This window comes from Leptopilina boulardi, unplaced genomic scaffold (assembly GCF_019393585.1).
Source record: "Leptopilina boulardi isolate dan_hultmark-lab unplaced genomic scaffold, ZJU_Lbou_2.1 LbouV2_38, whole genome shotgun sequence".
Classification (NCBI taxonomy): Eukaryota; Metazoa; Arthropoda; class Insecta; order Hymenoptera; family Figitidae; genus Leptopilina; species Leptopilina boulardi.
In genome coordinates, this window is record NW_026137951.1 from 4,643,126 (window position 1) to 4,664,326 (window position 21,201).

General features: G+C 29.1%; 2 protein-coding genes across 3 annotated transcripts; one reads left to right on the plus strand and one right to left on the minus strand.

Moving 5' to 3' along the window:
• Nucleotides 1-616: 616 nt before the first annotated feature.
• LOC127288247 (ER lumen protein-retaining receptor) lies at nt 617-5,735 on the minus strand. Its single transcript, XM_051315604.1, has 3 exons — nt 5,517-5,735; nt 5,174-5,363; nt 617-1,389 (listed from the first exon to the last, which is right to left on the minus strand). Exons 1-3 carry the CDS (start codon nt 5,605-5,607, stop codon nt 1,032-1,034), a joined length of 639 nt encoding a protein of 212 aa, XP_051171561.1. The 5' UTR covers nt 5,608-5,735; the 3' UTR covers nt 617-1,031.
• A 3,676-nt stretch (nt 5,736-9,411) lies between these two features.
• Nucleotides 9,412-20,659, plus strand: LOC127288248 (retinoblastoma-like protein 1). 2 transcript variants are annotated; one of them, XM_051315606.1, is made up of 8 exons: nt 9,412-9,736; nt 11,790-12,318; nt 12,399-12,695; nt 12,818-12,915; nt 12,990-13,370; nt 13,448-13,881; nt 13,954-14,845; nt 18,787-20,659. In XM_051315606.1, the coding sequence occupies exons 1-8, from the start codon at nt 9,599-9,601 to the stop codon at nt 18,970-18,972; spliced, it is 2,955 nt and encodes a 984-aa protein (XP_051171563.1). In that variant the 5' UTR covers nt 9,412-9,598; the 3' UTR covers nt 18,973-20,659. The 2 variants fall into 2 exon arrangements, with proteins under 2 accessions (XP_051171563.1, XP_051171562.1); XM_051315605.1 differs by having other exon boundaries at nt 9,414-9,736; nt 12,987-13,370.
• Nucleotides 20,660-21,201: the final 542 nt, after the last annotated feature.

Genomic DNA, 21,201 nt, shown 5'->3' on the forward strand with positions numbered 1-21,201 from the left:
CTATAGTTGCTACTGATGTTACAATGTTATCTGATGTACTGAAATTTTTTCCATGTTTGTATTTTAATATACAATTATATTTTACCAAAAAGAAATTATAAAACTTTACCTCATGATGTAAATTTCTTCATTGTTAGTCCCTTATAGTTTTTATTTCTTCATTGTTGAACTTGTTACAATTGAAACAGTGTTGTTTGTTGTATGTGAAACATCTCTTGTAAGAGTATAAAAGATGATACATTGATTGAGTAAACATTCTACATTTATTTCACATTTTATTTCACAAAGATTATCGTAAACTTGTTCAAAATTTTCTTTGAAATTAAAATTTTTTTTTATAGGTTTTAATAATATTATTTAAGGGTCTATCCACCGAAATAAATCTAGTTTTCGATTAAGTTAAGTTTATCAGAATCAGCCTCTTTTTTTTAAAACAAAAATATATACCTAAAACTTGTCATTGGGACATTAAAGCCTTTTGTTGGCATAGTAGACATAATAAATTTTTAGTATAAGTCTTCTCACTTGACGTACCTCTTGAAAGTTGGCACTCTAAAATGATTTGCATATTGAATTCGACCGCAGGCTCATAAAGGACATAAAAAATTCTAAATAGTTCAATAATTATAGTCATTTAATTAATAAAAATCGTAATTATAACAACTTAAATATTATAGGCAGACATTATTTGTTTATCTATCTGATCCTTTCGCTTCTAGCGTACAATACCAATTTCACTATTATTCAAGATGATTAATTATTATACAATTTCAATGTACAGTACACTCTATTACTTTAAGCACTAGATTAACTTAAACGTTTACTCAGTATGCGATTTGTGCAGCGCGATGCAAAGATAATGAGAAACGCGATGAAAAATTCATGTCCAAGAAATATTGGGCTTGGTACGAACAACGCACAATTTGTATAAAACGTTCGCTTTCTTTTGTTGAGCCCCACATGTATACAATTGAAGCTCGATCGAGAGCCAATTGCAGGCAAATAGTATTAAATATAATACTTTTGGTCGGCTAGGCGGGCAACTGTAATTTCTTGCCCTTAAGAACTTTGGTAATGTACAAATAGAAAAAGTCGCAATACAAAACAGTTTGTACTAGACCTGCAACAATTGCAATCAAATCATAATAATCCTCTGCATAATAACGATAAACCCAATTCAAAAGATAAAGTCCTCGGTATGATCCTAGTGCGAAAAGATAATGGCTAGTGATACTTTCAGCTTCTCCTGTCTTCGATACGAGAAATAGTTGGGGTAGAATGGCCACGGACTCCAAATAAATACTGAAGGTCCAAAGTACTTCCACAAATGAGAAACTGTGGTTTATTGCCAAAGCTAGGACTAGAGCTGGTAGCACCAGGAATTCAATTCTGTTGTAACAAATAAAAATATTTTTAAATTCTCTACTTAGGATTCAACGTTTACTCAAAATTATTAAATATATGTGACGCTCAGCGACAAAAGGTACATAAGCTCCAAAAAAAACTTATGTTTTTGATTTTTGAAGTGAAAATAAAGAGGATCAACTCTTTACACAAAGCATTGATGTTTAACTCTTTATTACAACCAAAATAATCAATAAAATCTATTCTTGATTTTGTCTAATCAAAAAAAAAAGTTTTTATTTAAGGAAAAACTACGAGCTAAGGTACTTTTTGTCGCGGAGCGTCATATATCTAATAAATTTTAAATTGAATTAATGAAACAAAAAAGTATCAAAAAATTTCAACTATCATTACCGTGGATGTCCCAGTTACCGTCCACCTAAGACCTAGTTTCCGTCCAGTTTAATTTTCAAAATAACATTTATAAAAAAATTATTTTCTTTTATTTGTTTACTTAAACTAATAAGTCGATTGCGTGCCAAAAGGAATAAATTATTGTTAAAAAATAATTTAAATTACTATACGAGATATTTGTAAAATGGACGGAAACTGGGACATGGACAGTAACTGGTACATCCACGGTATATCAATCAACAAAAAGCAAACAGAGTTCATCAAATTTTTAAGAAAAAAATTCTAAACATTTTCCTAGTTTTCAAAATTAGCAATTTTCAAGATTCACCTTTAACGTAGTGATTCATAATACTTTTAAATCTAAATTTTTTTATATCAAGCATGATTTTAAATAGGTATACAATCCAATTATTAAAATATTTTTCACATTAAAATTCTTTAAAAATTTAAGTATATATTAATTTAAAAATTTTAATAAAATTTTCAATTTATTAACATCCTTGTAATTAAATATCTTAAAAATTAAATTATTTTAAAATAAAATAATTCTAATTAAATTCTTCGAAACTTGAATTAATTTGAAATTTTTAATTTAATATTATTTAAACAAATGTCAAAACTTTTCATCACAACTATTTTAAAATTCAATTATTTATATGAAATCTAAATAATTATATTATTTATAAACCTTTTTAACTGTTTTTTTAACATTAATTTTATTTCCAAGAGAACTTTATTTTTTTTTTTTTAAGTTGTATTATACATTTTTTTAAATCTTTCATTGCATCAGACTTCAAAATATCAAATTATTTAAAAAAATCTAAATTAAATTTTTTTTAGAAATTTGTATAGTTTTTTATGCATTCAAATTTTTAAGTGAAAATCGTCAGAAATTTTATTGTAAAAAGAATTAACTGCTAATTTCCTAAAATTTAATAATTTTAAAAAATTTAGTGCCAATTTATTTATTTTCTATAAATTTAATAAAATTTTTATTTAAATTTAATTTAATTTAATTAAAGTAATATGAGATTATGTAAAAATAAGAATATGTAAGATATAAATGGTTCGAAACCGAAAGGTGTCGACTATGAATAAATAAATAAATAATAAAATTCTTTGAAAATTAAGTTATTTAAAAAAATTTTTAATTAAATATTGTCAAATACTTAATTATTTTATCCCCTGAAATACAATTTTGTTTAAAATAATGTATTTTAAATAATTTATATTTTATTTTAATAAATAATTGTTATTTACCGTTATATTAATTAATACCTACTTAAATCATAAATTTAATAATACAAGCATAAGGAAATATTTATATTTTTATCAAAGAAAATAATATTTTTCAACGAAAAATTAAAACTGTCCAACAATTCATTTTTTTAAATTGTCGATTTTTAAAAAGTAATTCCGTAAAAAATTTTGAATAACTAATTATTGTTTAAAATAAATCAGAAATTATACAAAAGTTTTAAACTAAAATTATTTTTAAAAAAATAAAAAATGTTTTAATTTTGAATTTTTTTTAAAAAATTGACTATTTTTGGTTTGTTTTTTTTTATAAAAAGTTAATAGAGTATTCGCCAATAGGTTAAAAGAAGAATTTTAAAACTTAGAAGATATAAAAATTGAATGTAAAAAATAAATTAAATATACATTTTTAAAAAAATGTTTAAAAATTTGAATATTAAAGTCTGTAATTACGAATTTAAAGGCGCATTTGAAATTAAAGGCCCCGAAAATTCCCAAATAATGTGTTTCATGAAAATCAAATTAATTTTAAAAAAAAATTTCCACACTATTGAATCCGTTATTTAAAATTTTTTTTAAAAAACTACTTTTTTAAAGCAAATGACCTTATTTTGGTTAAAAATTATTGTACCACAATTTTCAAAAGAATGTTTCAAGGGTGATAAAATATGCCTTCAAATGCAATTTATCAAATTAATGTGCGATTTTTCCTCAAAAAATGACAATTTTGGCAATGTTTAAGTCCTTACAATTAGAGTGAATTTTAAAATAAACTTTGTATCTTAACTATTAACAAAAATATAAAAACTTTAATTGTTTTTAGGTGGGAAAATCATACTAAGCATGAGTGTACATAATGCAATTCACTAAATTGAAAAAAAAATTTGTCTTATAAATATTAAAAATGAATTTGGTAAAGAAATGTTTTACAATTGTCAGTTTAAAGGTTTTTTTTTTAATACAAACCTTCATTTATATTTTTCAATTATTAAAAAAAGTTATTAAAACAAAATTATTACAAAAAAAATGAAAATTTGTATTCCATAAATTGTCAAACGTTAATTTTTTTATTTTTGTTAAATAAAGTATAGTGTCAAATATTTTTTTCAATTTCTTCTCTTCCAATAATCGAATAAAATTTATCCCTTATAAAAAAATTGTTCCCCCTAATATTTAATTAAATCATAATTAATTTATTAATCAAAAAATTTTGTAGTTGCATTTTTTTAGTTGCCCTTTTATGGTCCTATTGGACTGCGGGCTTAATTGTAAAATAAATAAATAAATAAATAAAAGGCCTAATTAATCATAATTAATTTGTAGAGATTAAGGGCCAGTTTCACCAACTCCGGTTAAAAGTTAATCATCGATTAGTCAATTTAACCGCTCATGATTGGTCGGTTAGGGATTTAATCGCTGATTTACTTTTAACCGGAATTGGTGAAATTGGCCCTAAAAGTATTAATATTAAAGTTAAAAAATAAATATTTCTATATTTTCTGTATTTTTCAGAAAAACTGTATCATCAATTTATATGTAATTAATTTATTTACTTTTGCTAGTGTTCAAGCTAATATATATATCTAGGTTTATAAAAAGAGGTAATGTTATCAGAAACATTCGTGACTTTTAGAACACATAGTATAAGATAACGATTACCTTGCTTTAAAAAATACTGTTTTATGTATAATGAATAGACAATTTTCAAAATACTTTTAAGTAATGTGAAATCTGACTAAAATAAAAATTGAACTATTAAATAATATAGAATTATTATTATTATTTTTAATATATATTAGTTCTTTAAAATAAAGAAATATTTCAAGTCTTATAAAAGTGTCCATATGTTTTACTTCAAATGACGTATTCAATATTTAAAAATAAATTACAAGAGAAATTTTCAAGGAAAAAAAATATTCTTATTCGGAATAAATGTCTAAAAAAAAATAAAACAAAGACTGTCTCCAGCAATTGATTATCAATCAGGAAAAATTTTTTGACAATATTAATGTCAAGGTAAAGTGCATATATAAAAAGAAAAAAAATACCTGTTACAAGATTTTGAAATGTTTTTTTTTCAATTGAAGGAAAAAATAAAAATAAACTAATATTAATGTAAAAAGAAAATAAAGAACTATGAAGTAACTTTTTGTTTTACCTGAATGTATCGTGGTTATGATCGTATGTTGCTTTGAATTTAATATAAATTAGAAAAACGGTAGCACCAGAAGCAGCAATAAATATTACTTTCATAAAAGTATTGTACGCCGAAATGTACGTGGTTACCAGATCTAAGTACCGCGTTGTGTATACAATCGCAAATAAAATTTGCGATTTACCGCTTATGCCTGTAAATAATTCATAATCAATTATCCAATTTTCAAAATAAAAAATAGTTTGTTTAATCTGAATGAATATTATATATTTAAATGTTTAATAACACAAAAGAATTTGTCATTTTTTTGATAACGGGCGCCCGCTATGTATAAAATAACACCTACCGGCACAACTCCTTGTTTTCCATATTTTAAGGAGAAGAACTATAATCGCAAGAAGGTGAGATAAATCACCCAAAAGGCGGAATATATTCATTGCTTGAAATTTTCACAATATACCGATTTAAAAACGGGAAAAGCGAGAAAAAAAGACCCCGCGAATCCAACTGCACAACCAACAAATATGACGTGGCTCCGATCAAAGCATAGAGTACAGCCAGGTAAAGAAATATGTGACGTACACAATAAACATGAAAACAGAGATGGGTAGGTAATTCATGTATATTAATGGGTTTGTTACGGTATGTTACTATGTAACATACGTAAAAATCTTGAAAAACTATAGATAAAATTTACTCGTGGTCATTGATCTTGATATTATTATTATTATTTTCTGTCCTTGGTTTACATACGTGTTGCCATGACAATACGTGCGTTAGAAAAGGACAAAACTGTAGGCATATATGGCCAAGACTGTACCTTTTCTACGTATATTACGTATTTTACGCATGTAACCAACATTGTTACATATGTCGAAAATTTCGAGTTACGTGTAACTACACAACTCTACCTCCTAACCTCAAAATGTATGAAAATGTTAAGACGCTTGTATACCTCACCGATCCCGAGTATACTTCTGTCGTGTACTACTGGAGTAAAAGAAACAAAAGATATTTCTGTCTCTTTTACTCCAATGGTACACGACACAAGTATACTCGGAATAGGTGAGGTATACAAACGCCTTTACACTTGTGGCCAGATATGCCTACATTTTTTTAACCCTTTCTAACACACGTGTTGTCATGGCAACACGTGCTACATATGTAGGGTCGTCATGGTAACGCATAAGAGAAAGAGAAATAAGAACATTCCTTATTTCTCTCACTCTTATACGTTACCATTACAGTAATATTAAAATGTCCGCCTCATGGTAATATTTCGGTTAATATTACTGGAATATTACTGGAATATTACAAAAAATTTCAAAAAACACTTAAAAATAGGGTCAGTGTACCAATTACGGCGCGTTCATAAAAAAAACTATTAATACTATTATATTTAATATAACTGTTGCAAAATGATTGAAAAAAATTATTTTAATCTTTTTTTGATACAATTACTTATAAGGATGCACATTTAAACAATTATTAATTTAATTATTTGAGACCAAATTTTTTCCATCTCCGTAATTGAAATATTTTTAAGATTTTCATTGGCTTTAATTACGGCGGGCAAAGTATCTTCAAAATACACGTAATTTTAGTCACCGAAATTGATACACCGAAACTGATACAAACGCGCCGTAATAGAAAATTACGACATTAGTTTTAATTTCTCATATTTGTTCAAATAATCGATTTTTATAAAGTTAAAATTTTTTTTAATATCTAAATAACATAAGCTTTTAGTTTAATAAGTCTTCAATTGACACAATAGAAATGTCAAATTTTCTATTTCAAAGGTATTTTGACTCAAATTGCGTCGTAATTAGTACATTTACCCTACTTGACTGATTAATTCTTATCTTTTTGTGTTTTATCATAAAAAACTTTGAAATTTTTATGTATTTCAAATAAACGTGTAATATTATACAGTAATATTACTGTAATATTGCAGTTATATTAACGGGAATATTACCATGAGGTTGGATTTAGATGTTGATGTAAATGCAGAATGCAAAACCGAAAATAATGAGAGTGAAAAGAACAGGGATATATCACTATCCTTTTAACTCTCATTATTTTCGGTTTTGCATTCTGTATTTACATCAACATCAACATCCTGAGGCGGACATTTTAATATTACTGTATTTATTACGTGCTACTTGCCCGTTTCCGAATTGGGATTTTTAGCACACTTTTGATAAAGGTCTAAGCAGAATTGATTCTTGAACGGGAACGCAATCGTAAACGAAAACGTAAGAATGTGTATGAGAAGGATAGCAAATATCTTTATTCTTCTCTCACACATGCTGACGTTTGCTTTCACGATTGCGTTCCCGTTCAAGAATCTATTCTGCTTAGGCCTTAAAGTGCATACTTCCGGAGTATATACTTTATCAAAAGTGCGCTGAAAATCCCAATTCGGAAACGGCCTTCGGCGTCCTAAGGAACTTCCGGATTCCAGAGATGGGAAACAACAACGATAAAAAAAATTCCTAAGTAACTTCCAGAATTTTTTTATTGTCGTTGTTTTATGGGACTGAGACCTTAGGTCACTGAACCCTATATATCTGGAATGCTGTCTGACATTGAAAGTTCGTGACCATCAATGGCAGACAGCATTCCAGATATATAGAGTTCAGTGCCTTAGGTTTAAATTGGAGACGCTCCTTTATGCTGAGTCTTCATTGCTGCGCAAACATGTACGTGAACGTGCTGGCGTCACCCATTTGAATAACATTGTGACGTCATCAGGTTCACGTTCACGTTTGCGCAGCCAATGTATGGCTGGTTTTTACAATGGGCTCGACGCAAGGTAAACGCAGCTTTGACGCGACGCATCCCCATTTGAAGTTGGCTCTACATTGAACGTGTACGTGAACGCGACGTGCTGACGTCACAATGTTAATCAAATGGGTGACGTCAGCACGTCGCGTTCACGTTCGCGTCGCGTACCATGGATGTAGAGCCGACTTGATTAGCATTGGGATGCGTCGCGTCAACGCTGCGTTTACCTTGCGTCGAGCCCATTGTGGAAGTAGCCATAGGCTAGTTTCAGAAGGGAAACGCGTCTGCGTTTGGCTCCATTCTGGAACCAGCCAATAATGGGGCTGATGCAAATGCAGACGCAAGCGCTACGTGACGCGTCCTCATTCGATTAGCATTGGGATACGTTTGCGTCAGCCCCATTCTAGACGTAGCCTATAGCTAGTTGGGAACGTTAGTAGCATTGTGACGTCAGCACGTTAACGTTATAACGTAACGTTGCGTGCTCATTCTTAAAGCAAAACTTTAAGCAAGTTGTTGTGGAACCACCTTTACCCCTACTTGCACTCATGATTTTTTGCTTTGGAGCAGTCCACATATTACGTAAGACTTTAAAGGGGGAGGGAGGTCAAGGGAGGGGATTAAAATTTTCCATAAAAAGCCTTACGTAATTTGTCGATAGCCGCTTTATGCCTTCATGTGATTTCACCTTTAGTAGATTAGCAGAAATGATTTTAGTCAATCAAAATTAAGCCTCTAAAGGAAAATGTTACTTACCGCAAGAGACTGTGTTTTGATTGGTCATCCGCTAACTCACTAATCAGCTCCATGTGACTGCACCCTTACACGTACGCACATATAAACACAACCTAAATGTATACTTTTCTCGAAATTGTTGTTTTAGAATTATTGTAAATAAATTATTTAATTATGAATTTATCAACTGCGTAAATTTGTAAAATCAAAGTTTTATCTAGCAGACGAACATATGACGATCATAGTACGTTCATAACGTTCCTCTTTGAAAAAAAGTTGTGACTGCACCTTTAATGTATACATGGAAAGGGAAAATAGCGCGCTTGAAATACTAACTTTTAATTATAGAATTAGTTAATTCATAGCACATAATAATAATTTTTTTAAAAGTTTGTTTAACTTTATGAATAATTGATATAATTACACATAATTAATGTTAATAAACCTTTTTTCCGCTGAAACTAACCTAAACTCCTAAAATCTAATTGGTGGTTAAATTTAAATAGTTTTATGGTATTAGATAAACTAGCAGAAATTTTAATAATAATTTTTTCAAAATAGAATGAAAAATACTTTTTATTATAATTTTTATTTAAAAGAAATAAAAATTCAGTATTAATATATGAAAAAATGATAAAGGGAAAGTGAGACTCATTTTCCCGCCAATGTGATAGATGAAACATCGACAAAGTAAAATGGCTGCGTAGTTGTGTATAGTGAAGCGGGTATTCAACGTATCAGGATCCAAGATTTTCGCGCCAAACTAGTGTTTCAGCATTCAGTAAGCAAGCTCAGTCGCATGTATTGGCATGTATGGCGCGCCCTTGTCGTACAAACATTTTGTTTTTCTAGTATATTTTTATATAGTTTGCATATTTTTTGAGTGTATATTAATTTAAAATAATGGGTCAGTCAGACGATATTGATGATTCTACTTATAGTAGACATCAGGAATTATGTCAAAAGTTGAATATGGATGCAACATCAGCATCGGAGGCTTGGAGATCCTACGAAACCATAAGAGAAAATTACTCACTTGAGGTATTTATTTTAATGTTTTAACAACTTTTCTATTTTATTTTTGCTCTTAAAGAGAGGCTGAAATATCTTAAATTGTGCTCTGCCTTTCCATCAATTCTGAGTACAAATTTCAGTATTGTGATTGAAAAAAATTGTTTATTCATATATTCGGAGAATATTGTCGTAAATAGAGTAACTTATTTTTTTTATTTATTTTATTTAGAATCAGTTTTCATTTCTTGATAATTTACTGCATTGTTAAAAAAATTTCTATGATATGTCAATTAGTTTTCATGGGGCTTTATAAATTTTGGGAAAATTCCAAATCTTCAAAAATTTGTTAATAAGTTAATGATAGTTCGTTAATAAGTAAAAGAGAACTTTTATTTTTACCATGTTTATCATAATTAAGGAAAATTACGTGTGGAATTATAAAGTTGACTTAATGTTTGTTTTTATATAGTAATTTATTTTTTTATTTTAATTTATTTGGAATAACCTAAATTTGTGGTTATTAACAAACTGTGAGGTTAACTTGCATTTTGTCAGATGTACTAAACGAAAAGAAATGAATTGTAATGAAAAAAGTGTTTCTTACTAGAAAAAAATCTGACTTGACGCGTCGTCGTAGTCAGATGCACAAAAGTAACTAAAAATAATTATTCCTTCTAGTTCATGTACAGGCATTACTGGCATATTGCATAGAAAAAAAAAATTACGTTCAGAAAATTGGCACCTCAAACTTTCAATTTCCAAAAAAGAAAATTTGTGCTAGATTTGTGTTCAATTATGCCTCGAAAAATTTTTTCAAAAAATTTTAGCCGAAAAAGTTTATAAGGCCTGAAACTATTAATTTTCCAAAATGCTCATTTGTGAAATGAAAGTAAAATTTCAAATTGGTTTTTGGAGTCGCTGATTACGAATTTGGTGTTAGTTTTCCAAAATTAAAAATGGCTGATACAAAAAGGCGACAAACTAATTAAAAATCAATTATCCCTAGATGCCGGTCGAAACAAAAAGCGTTTTCGAAAATTCTCTCTCTTTCCTAGAGTTTTACTCACATTATCTTAAAACTTTGGGAAAATATTCTTGAAATGTTATACTATCAAAAGAAAAATGAAAAAAAAATTTAATTTGATTTTTTTTACCCATGTAATCTCTTGAAGGCTTCTGTCTGTTATCAACTAAATAAATTCTAAAATACATCAAATTTTGTAAAAGGAAAAGTTGTGCTCGTCGAATACAAAAAAATTCATAAAAAAAATTTTTCCCAGAAAAAAAACAATCAGATTGTTTGATTCATTAAATCAAATAACTTTTTTTTATTATAGCAGTTTTAGAAAAAAAAATTCTAAATTTTATGATGTTAAGAAAAAAAATTTGAAAAAAAATAAAAAACGATATAATAAACGGAGAAAAATGGAAAAACGAATAAAGTACCTTTTACTACTTTAAAAGTAAAACCGGAACTGTCCGCAGTTTCTGTGCATTTCTGGCAATTTTTACTCCAGAAATAGTAAAATTTACTCTGAAAATAGTAAAATTTACTCCTGAAATAGTAAATTTTATTATTTCTGGAGTAAAAATTGCCAGAAATGCGCAGAAACTGCGGACAGTTCCGGTTTTACTTTTAAAGTAGTAAAAGGTAATTTATTCGTTTTTCCATTTTTCTCCGTGTATAATTTTAGTGTAGAGATTTGGAAAGATCTGCATGGAGTCCACCCGGATTTCTGTGTAGATTTTCGCTAAAAAATTTTATTATCGAATTGAATTTCCTTAGTGTTGTAAAGTTTCATGAAACTTTTAATGCTTCATGAAATGTTTCAATTTACACTATTTACCTAACCTTACCTAACTTTGTGTAAGTAAATCACATGCGCAAATTTTGTTTTACGTAAACGCGGCTTCTATTAGCTTTTCTTAAATTAGATGAGAGAAAATTTTATTATTCCTAAATTTTTTTTCTGTTTTAAAAATTATTTTATCTAATACAAATTTATTCTATTTAATGAATTAATCAGCGCAGAGAAATTTTTAGTTTATTATCAAAATTAAAATTTATTTTTCTTTTCAGGGTGAAACAATTCATTGGATAGGATGTGCTTTATATGTTGCCTGTCGCAAAACTTCTAGTTCATATACAGGAAGATCTGCATCAAATGTTGAAACTAACAGAGTGTCATTAACTCGACTTTTACGATTATGCAATTTACCATTATTGGAATTCTTTTCAAAAAGCAAACAATGGGCAGACATGGCCAATATGCCACAAGATTTTCGTTCTCGAATTGAAAAACTCGAACGAAACTTTGCTGTTTCTTTTAATATTTTTAAAAAATATAAACCAATTTTTGCTGATATTTTTCAAAATTCTGCAGATTCTTTGCAACCTGTAAGATCACGAAGACAAAGAAATCTTCCGTGTACTCCAGCAAGAGTATTTGAATTTTGTTGGAGTCTTTTTGTATGCATTAAGGGTACAATACCAGCTATTTCTGATGATTTAGTTAACTCGTACCATTTACTTGTAGTATGTTGCGATCTTATGTACAAAAATGCTATTCTAAGCGACAGACGTGATTTGCTAAATCCCAATTTTCCTGGTAAGCAAACAAATTCATTTTTTTAAATAGGATATTACATTCTAGGAACTTGTTTTTAACGAGAGTTATTTTAATTGCAGGCTTACCTTCAAATTTTAATGAAGAAAGTTCTGTTCCAAGTAGGACAGCGAACTGCATTCTTGAATTGTTATCAAATCGTCACGATGCCATTAAAGTTGAAGCAATGATCATTAAGGAACATATTTTTAAAAATCTTTTGAATAAATTATTCAACGATCAAGTCCTTCAAGGAGATAAATCAAATTTTTCTGAAATTTTGGATACTGCAAACTTCGATGCAAATTTCAAAGCGGTGAATAAATTGTACGAACATCATGTACTTTCTGTTGGCGATTTTGATGAAAGAATATTTTTAGGTAAGATTATTGATTCTTAGGAATTAAAATTTGTTAATTGTGATTATCTACATTAATGCTGAGTTTAATGAAAAGAAACTGGATATTATTTACAATTGAGAAATAAAATTAATGATTTTTAGGTGAAAGTGCAAATGCCAACATTGGTTCACCTAGAAGAATAATAAATGACGGAGACTTACAAGAACAATTTCAAACAAGACGAGAATCCGAAGGAGGAGTATGTATTTTGAATTATTAAAAAAAAAGTAAAATGAAATTTAGAAATACTTTAATGTTTTGTTTTTACAGCAGGTTCAAAATTCTGCGCCACCAACTCCGTTAACTGGTCGAAAATATTTAAGACCTAGAGATGCTTCCAATACTGCACCAGTTTCGAATGCTACCCAAAGTGTAAATCGTCTATTTCATCTTTTAAATAGAAGGCAGGGATCACCGAGTGAAGCTTTGCTCGAGATTTTCAATAGTTGCACACGTGACGTTAAAACTATTGTTGAAACTAAAGTAAAAGAGATTGGAGATTTATTTTGTGCCAAGTACACACAAAATGGAGCTGACAATTCCTCTTTAGATTTTGGAAAGAAAAGAGTTAATCTAGCGCAACCGCTATTTTATAAAATCTTCGAAATGATTCTCAAGGATGAGAAAAATAAAAAGCCGAAATTTGACATTACTGTAAGTAAATATTTTTTTAATTTTTCAAGTGTTGAAGATTTAAATTTAAAAGAGTTCAATTAATTTTGTTTTTGCAGAACTTAATAACGAATGAAGTATTCGTTCAGTGCCTTTTTGCTTGTTGTTTGGAAATAGTTATTTACTCGTATAAAAATGAGGACAGAACATTTCCTTGGATTTTAAGTGCTTTAAACATAGAAGCCTATTATTTTTATAAAGTTATTGAAATTACCGTGAAGGTAGAGGAACAATTATCAAGAGACGTAGTTAAGCATTTAAATTGTATTGAGGAAAAGATTTTAGAGTCTTTAGCGTGGAAGAAAAATAGTCCACTATGGCTGGCTATTGAATCAACTGAAGGGGGCGTTCCAAGTTGCGAAGAAGTTTCGTTGCCAGGTTTTGCGGATTCAGTTGATCAAAATATACCAGGACATCCTGGTTTGCGAAGAATTGCTCTCGATCGTGGAACACATTACGATGTACAAAGTCCCATTTCATCAGCATCCGAAAGGTTTGTTTCACATCATTAAATAAATTTAATTGTTTTTTTTTAAGTATGCAATACTAAAATTTATAATTGCAGATTCCAGTCGCCGATTTCTACAACTGGTTTACCGAAAAAACAATTATTTGGTGACAGCAAAACCAGTGGTCACAGTGTGCTTAGAGTTGGTGGACAGAGTTTATTAACTCCAAAACTTCTCTATGTTTTACCCGATCAAACGTCAACGCCAAAATTACTAACTACAAACGTTAGTCCTCCAAATAAAGAAGCAACAAAATCTCGACGAACAGGCTCCGTGGCATTATTCTTCAGAAAATTCTACAATTTAGCAGCAGTTCGTATGCACGATTTGTGTCACAATTTATCAATAGACGATGAAGATCTAAAGAAAAAAATTTGGACAATTTTCGAATATTCAATTAAAGAGGCAACATGTTTAATGCGAGATAGACATCTCGATCAAATTCTCATGTGTGCCGTTTATGTGATTTGTAAATTAGCAAAAATTGATAGGAATTCATTCACTGAAATTATGAGATGCTATCGTCTTCAACCACAGGCAGAATCTCACATATACAGATCAGTGTTAATTAAAAATGAAAATGAAAATGATCTTTCGAATGATTCTGAAAATGGACTAAATGCACAAGTGAATAATATTGCTCCACCGACCCCATCGAATATGGCAGGAACATCACAAAACTTTGGCACTGAAATACGCGGAGATCTTATCAAGTTTTACAATACAGTTTATGTACCACCAGTTAAGGAATTCGCTAATAAATTAGGCATAGGAAGGGCCAATTCTTCAAATCTCACACTCAGTCCTCTGCCCAGAGGCAAATCAACCAAAAAATCTCCCATCAAGCGCATTACAGGCTGTGTCACGACACGAATGTTGAACTCCAAGGCAATTTCTGCTACACCAGCACCAACACTGAGTTACTGTCTTGGTCGCAGTCCAGCTAAGGTAAAAAAATTGAAATTTCATTACATTCCAACTAAAAATATTGTCCTAAGCTAATTAAAGGTATCTCGAAGGATAAGTTGTACATTTATGATGACTATCCAAATATACTTTCACATCTCGATTGCCTATAAACCGACAGTGCTCGAGTGAGGTTTTCTGTAATTAAATTTGACGTTGAAAATAAGCAGATCCCATTTTTGTCAAAGTGTGATTTTAAAGTACACAAAAATGCTATTTTTTGAGACCAAAACAAAAAAATTTAAAAACTGTCTTAAGAAGCGAAAATTTAATTTTTTTCTTTAATTTTAAGAAAAAACGGTTTAAAAGAAGAAATTTAGATTTCATATTCATAAAATAGAGAAAAAAACCTTTTTGAAAACCCTATAATAAAAGTGTAATTGAATAAGTTTTATACACGGAGAGAAAAAAAAAGTTCTAACTACTTTCCTTCAAGTCGTCATTCTGATCATATGAAGTCAAGTAGTTACAACCGGGGAGCCAGGCCGTTTTGACTTGGCTCTTTCATTGCTACTACTGTGCTCTCAGGCAATACCGACCAAGCGATTGGCCTATTGCTTTGACTTGCCGCTTGGCGTTTGCTTCTACTTTGCTTTACACATGTGTGAAGACCGGTAGAAGCAAACGCCAAGCGGCAAGTCAAAGCAATAGGCCAATCGCTTGGTCGGTATTGCCTGAGAACACAGTAGTAGCAATGAAAGAGCCAAGTCAAAACGGCCTGGCTCCCCGGTTGTAACTACTTGACTTCATATGATCAGAATGACGACTTGAAGGAAAGTAGTTAGAACTTTTTTTTTCTCTCCGTGTAGAAGTTATGTTAAGATGAATTTTAGAGAAATTGCCTGAGAGTTGAAATTTCGAACCCCTGTATGTTAAAAGTCCTTTGCTATTGGGTCAAATAGTTTGGTGGTTGAATGTAGGTTCACTAGGACTACACTTCAGTCAAGTATCAATTCAATCATGATAAATTAATTTTTGGGGTGGGAACAGTTGAGTAATTTTGCCCCAGGGGAAGAACACAAAATATTGTTTGTTAAGGGTGTCTAAAAATCAGAGAAAAGTCGGGATTTTTTGGTCAGGAAAATATCACCCAGCAAATGAAAACTAATTCAGTTGAATTGAAATGAATACACCCTGAGCTTCATTGAATCCCGCTTAGCGACAAATTCGAATTACTCTATGTTGCAATTCTCCTGAATTCGACAAAGCTGAATTCAATAGAGGAGTTTGTCATTTTGTTTGAATTCTCAACCGATGAAAACTCATTGGTACGAATTGAATTGAATATATACAAAGGGCTTCTCTGAATCTTGCTTAGCGACAAATTAGTTTTTTTTATTGGGCAGGTAATGTCAGACAATTTCTTTCAAAGTCAGGAAAATTTCTATAAATTTATACAAAAATAAACATTTTTTAATGTAACAAGACTTAAGGGGAGTTACCACCTTTATCTTGAATCCTTTAAATTTTAATGATGACAGGAAGTTATATTCTTTCATCCCTCAGACACAAATATGGCACTTTTAGATACCTGACGTCCGAGTGTAAAGTCAATCATTTATTCTCCCGTTTGAAAAATGGCGTCCATTTTTGCCCTAGGGTAAAAATGAAAAGCAGTTCCATGTGTTTTTTTTCCTCTAGGGTAAAAATGGACGCCATTTTCAAACGGTAGAACAAATAAATGACTTTTTTACCCGGCAGTCAGGTAAAATATAAACGCGATGTTTGAGCCTTTGGAATAAAAAATATCGTAAGTAACATGGGTCCAAAGGCAGCTTAACCCATTTAGTCCCAAATGACCGTTTTTTGGTTCAAATTCGAGCTTTCCGTTCTACGAGTAGCGCTTTTTAAAAAATTCGGCATCCAGTTCTTTTTATGCTTTTGAGTGTCCTCTTTCAGAATCTGTGTATTTTTAAATTTAAAATTAGATTTTCTAATCGAAATTGCTTTGGAAAAAATCCAAAACACCAAAAAAACGCGTTCAAAATGTTGGAACTATCATGATAGTCCCATCTGCATATAGCCATGATAAAAAAAATTTTTTTATTTCAAAATGTCGCTTCAAAAATGTTCGCCAAAATTTTTAAATTTGTAAAAATAACATAAAAAAATGTTATCCTGATTTTTTTAACTTAAATGTTTCAGTTCAGTAAAATAATAGTATAAAATAAAAAAAATTGTTATTCGGTATTATTTAACAATATTATAAACAATTTCTTTAAACAAATTACAAATTTTTGACCAAAGTGGTAAAAAAAAATCTGTTTTTCCATCAAATGGTTTTTTTTGCAATTCGAATGTATATTAAAAGTAGCAAATTTCATTTAAAATGATTTTACAACGTTTAACAATGTTATAAACAATTTTTATAAACCATTTGCAAACTGTAAAGCAAAATTGTAGATAAAATTTATTTTTTCATTTCAAATCGCTCTTTTTTAATCAATATGTGTGTTGAAGATACAAACTTTCATTTTTCATTGTTAAGAAATATTTAAAAATGTTACAAATAATTTTTATAAACAATTTTCAATTTTTTTTTTACTATTTGCTTTTCTTGCCATTAAAATGAATTTTTTAGAGTTCCGTACCCGAAGGGGGAACCCTATTAATGAGACTAGTGAAGCAAGGCATGTACCCCCCCCCCCCTAGCGGCCACACGAATTTATCTAGATGGCTGAAATTTGGTATACATATGTATTTTGGCGTGTAGATTACAGGAAAAATATAGCGAATCTCATAGGAATTAATTATCATAGCGTTGTCAAGGAAAAACCATGAATTTTTACGAAAAATCCCTAAAAATGACTATGTACCCCCCCTCCTGGTTGCCACATTTTTTTACATTGAGAGCTCAAATTTGGTACACTTATGTATTTTTACGTGAAAATTACAGGAAAAATATAGCAAACATGATTAGGATTAATTTACATAGCGTTGTCAAGGAAAAATCAAAAAATTTGAAAAAAAGCGATTAATCCTCCTAGCGCACACAATATTTGACGAAGGCAGTTCATATTTGGTATACTTACGTATTTTTGCGTGTAGATTACAGGAAAAATATAGCGAGCACAATTGGAGTTGATGTTCATATTGTTTTTAAGGAAAACTCATATTTTTAGAAAAAATCATGGATTTTTCGAATAAAAAAAGAAGAAAATTTTATCCTAAGGGATCCAAATTTATACTTTTTTACGTATTTTTACTTGTAGATTACAAAAAAAATACAACGAGAACGATTGGAGTGAATTATCATAGTGTTTTCAAGGAAAAACTGATAATTTTCGATAAAAATCATGATTTTTCCCCAAAAAACGAAGAATATTTTATCTAAAGAGTTTCAAATTTATACACTTTTACGTATTTTTGCGTGTAGATTACAAAAAAAATATAGCGAGAACTCCAATTGTGCTTGCTATATTTTTTTGTAGTGTTTTGCCATTCTTTATAATTTGCCATTTTTGCCATTTTCTTTTTTTTACCATTTGCTATTTTTTTTATCTTTTGACATTTTTTATTTGTTGATATTTTTATTAATTGGTGAAATCTAAAAAAATCATAAAATTGAAAATGTTAAATGATAAAAAAATTAAAAATTTTTTAAAAACTTATGATATGTATTTCCATGCTCACATTACAAGAAAAATTAAGCAAAATTGGAATTTTTCCATCGGCCTTCACACTTTAAACCCCTCAAATTTTAGGATTAGGGGTACGGAACCCTCGGTTTTTATGCGAGTGTAACTCGCACTTGTCCGATTTTTTTATTTGATCAAATACTTTTTTTGTTATTAACTATTCTCTATTGATTTTCTACCATGAAAATTAAAATTGTATTTTAAGTGAGTGACATTTTTTCAAAATTTCCTACGTATTTCTCTAACTTTTAAATTGTAAATTCAATAATTTATTTTTAATTCTAGGACTTGGAAGCTATCAACAAAATGGTAATATCTGTCGATGCCAAGAAATCTGTTGGAAAACGTTTACTTTCGGATGAAGCGGACGTTGAAATGTCTCAAGAACCGCTTAAAAAATCTATGACCACTGCTTTCGTTGCACGAAAGTTAGAAAATATATTAGACGATCGTCGCATACAAAATCAGTAGATTCATGGCAATATATAATAAAATAACATGTAAAAAGGTAATGTTTACATACAAACTAAACAAATTAAGATTACAAAAATTAAACAATTCACATCATGAATTATACAAATCAAACTTTTAACAAAGCTCACGTTAGTAAATGTAATTTTTTTTTACTGACTTAAATGCTTTATATTATAAATTAAAAACTGTAGGATTAATTAATGTTTGCATGAAATACTCTTTTTTTTTCTTTTTTTTTTATAAAGTATTTTCACTCTCAAAAGTGCGTTCATTGATCAACAGTTAATGTAACTGTTAATAATTTTTTAATTATGACCATTAATACATTTCTTTCTGTTTATTATTTTTTTTTTTAATTCGAACTTGTGCTTAACATAATGATGTTAAAAGTAAGTAATAATTGTTTCTAAACGCAGGGTAATTTTTCCCGAAATCTTATTTGAAATGATGTTTAATCAGATTTATATGTATGAAAATAATTTTTTATTTTCTGCATAATTGAAAAATTCCAATGGCAAAACATTTGCACGGCGGGGCCGTACTCATTTTCACATTGTCTTGATGGAATTTAAAAAAAAAAACACGTCGTAGATTAATTTTATTGTATGTACTTTAAATTTGACTGGCTTCTTTAAAGATTTTTTTAAAGTATGTAAGATGTATTATCAACAAAGAGTATCAGAGAATATATATTATACAAGTATGTTTAAGTAGAAGTGAGTAACCTTCGAAACAAGAATATAAACATTGATAGATTGTTATTTTTTTCAAGCAAATATTTTCATTAATTCTTACAGTGTAAAATAATTGACTAACGGTTTTGTTTTACTAATCCACTTATTAAAATTAACCTGACAGAACGACAAAGAATTTTCGTTATGAAAAATAGTTTTAAAGCAAACGAGGCGGTCATTAAAAAAATACAATTGAGAAATTATAGAATTTCTTGTTTTTTTTTTTTTTTTCTTTTTAATGAATTTTTTTGGTAATTTTTCTAAAATTAAGAGCAAAATGTTTGAACTGCAACAAATTATTAAAAGGAATCCTGAATGTTTTGATTAATCAAAATCACAATCATAAAATAATGTGAATAAAATTCAACGTAGGTTCTCAAAACATAAACATGCGATTCGGGTGATATATAAAATTACGATAAATTTTGATTTAGGGCTAGGTTGAAGAGTTACATTAATCGTTATATTAATTTATAGGTAATGAAGAGAAGCCGACAAGTGCAAAACCTCTATAAGAATTTGCCTTTAAAGTTAAAAAAAAATTATGCGTTTACATGAGCAATAAATGGACTTGAAGTTTTACGTTTTGATAACGATTAGTTTTTAAGCGTCAAAATTATATTTGCTCAGGTCCACTGATCTCATAATTATTTTTTTTTATTGCTAAGTAATTTGTGCATAAATGAAGTTGAAAAAAAAATTAAGGAAGTTCGCTGTTGGAGGTATTGCATAATTGTAATCGACTGCTCCTTGTGTGTATCTTAGATTTATCGTTTCGAATATTCGTTTAATTTTCGAATAATATTTGTTATATTATTGTGATTCTGTACTTGGTGTAGCAAACGCTTCTAAAGTTTTATCAGGATATATTGAGTTATTCCTTTGTAAATAGTACATTAACTTTAACTACATTAGAAAATAAAAATAACTAAAAAAGTTATTTACATTTATTTTTTTTGTCATTATTTTATATACTACTTAAAATAAGATAAACCTTTCATTATTAAATGGTAAAAATTTTACACGGAGAAGAATGGAAAAACAAATAAAATAACTTTTACTACTTCAAAAGTAAAATCTGAACTGTCCGGAGTTTCTGCGCATTTCTGGTAATTTTTACTCCGAAAATAGTAAAATTTACTATTTCTGGAATAATTTTTACTATTTTCGGAGTAAAAATTACCAGAAATGTGCAGAAACTCCGGACAGTTCAGATTTTACTTTTAAAGTAGTAAAAATTATTTTATTCGTTTTTCTATTATTCTCCGTGTACCTAAATATTGCAGAAAACTTGGTAACAGTATAAAAAGTGTAATATAATGGAAAACCCTATAAATAATATTATTCAGTTCCTGCTCCCGAAAATCTGAACCATATAAACCTAAACAGCTGAAATTTGGTACACTTACGTATTTTCGCGAGTAGATTTCAAGAAAATTATAGAGAACCCGTTTGGAGTTGGTCTGAACAGTTATATTTAAAAAATTCGAAA

Excerpts from the sequence above, each read along its gene's own strand:
- LOC127288247 (XM_051315604.1), bottom strand. The coding sequence starts at position 5,607 with ATGAATATATTCCGCCTTTTGGGTGATTTATCTCACCTTCTTGCGATT. Across the intron at positions 5,364-5,516 it reads GAAAACAAGGAGTTGTGCCG|GCATAAGCGGTAAATCGCAA; the intron begins GTAGGTGTTATT and ends AATTATTTACAG. Across the intron at positions 1,390-5,173 it reads CATAACCACGATACATTCAG|AATTGAATTCCTGGTGCTAC; the intron begins GTAAAACAAAAA and ends TTGTTACAACAG.
- LOC127288248 (XM_051315605.1), top strand. The coding sequence starts at position 9,599 with ATGGGTCAGTCAGACGATATTGATGATTCTACTTATAGTAGACATCAG. Across the intron at positions 9,737-11,789 it reads GAGAAAATTACTCACTTGAG|GGTGAAACAATTCATTGGAT; the intron begins GTATTTATTTTA and ends TTTTCTTTTCAG. Across the intron at positions 13,882-13,953 it reads ATTTCATCAGCATCCGAAAG|ATTCCAGTCGCCGATTTCTA; the intron begins GTTTGTTTCACA and ends TTATAATTGCAG.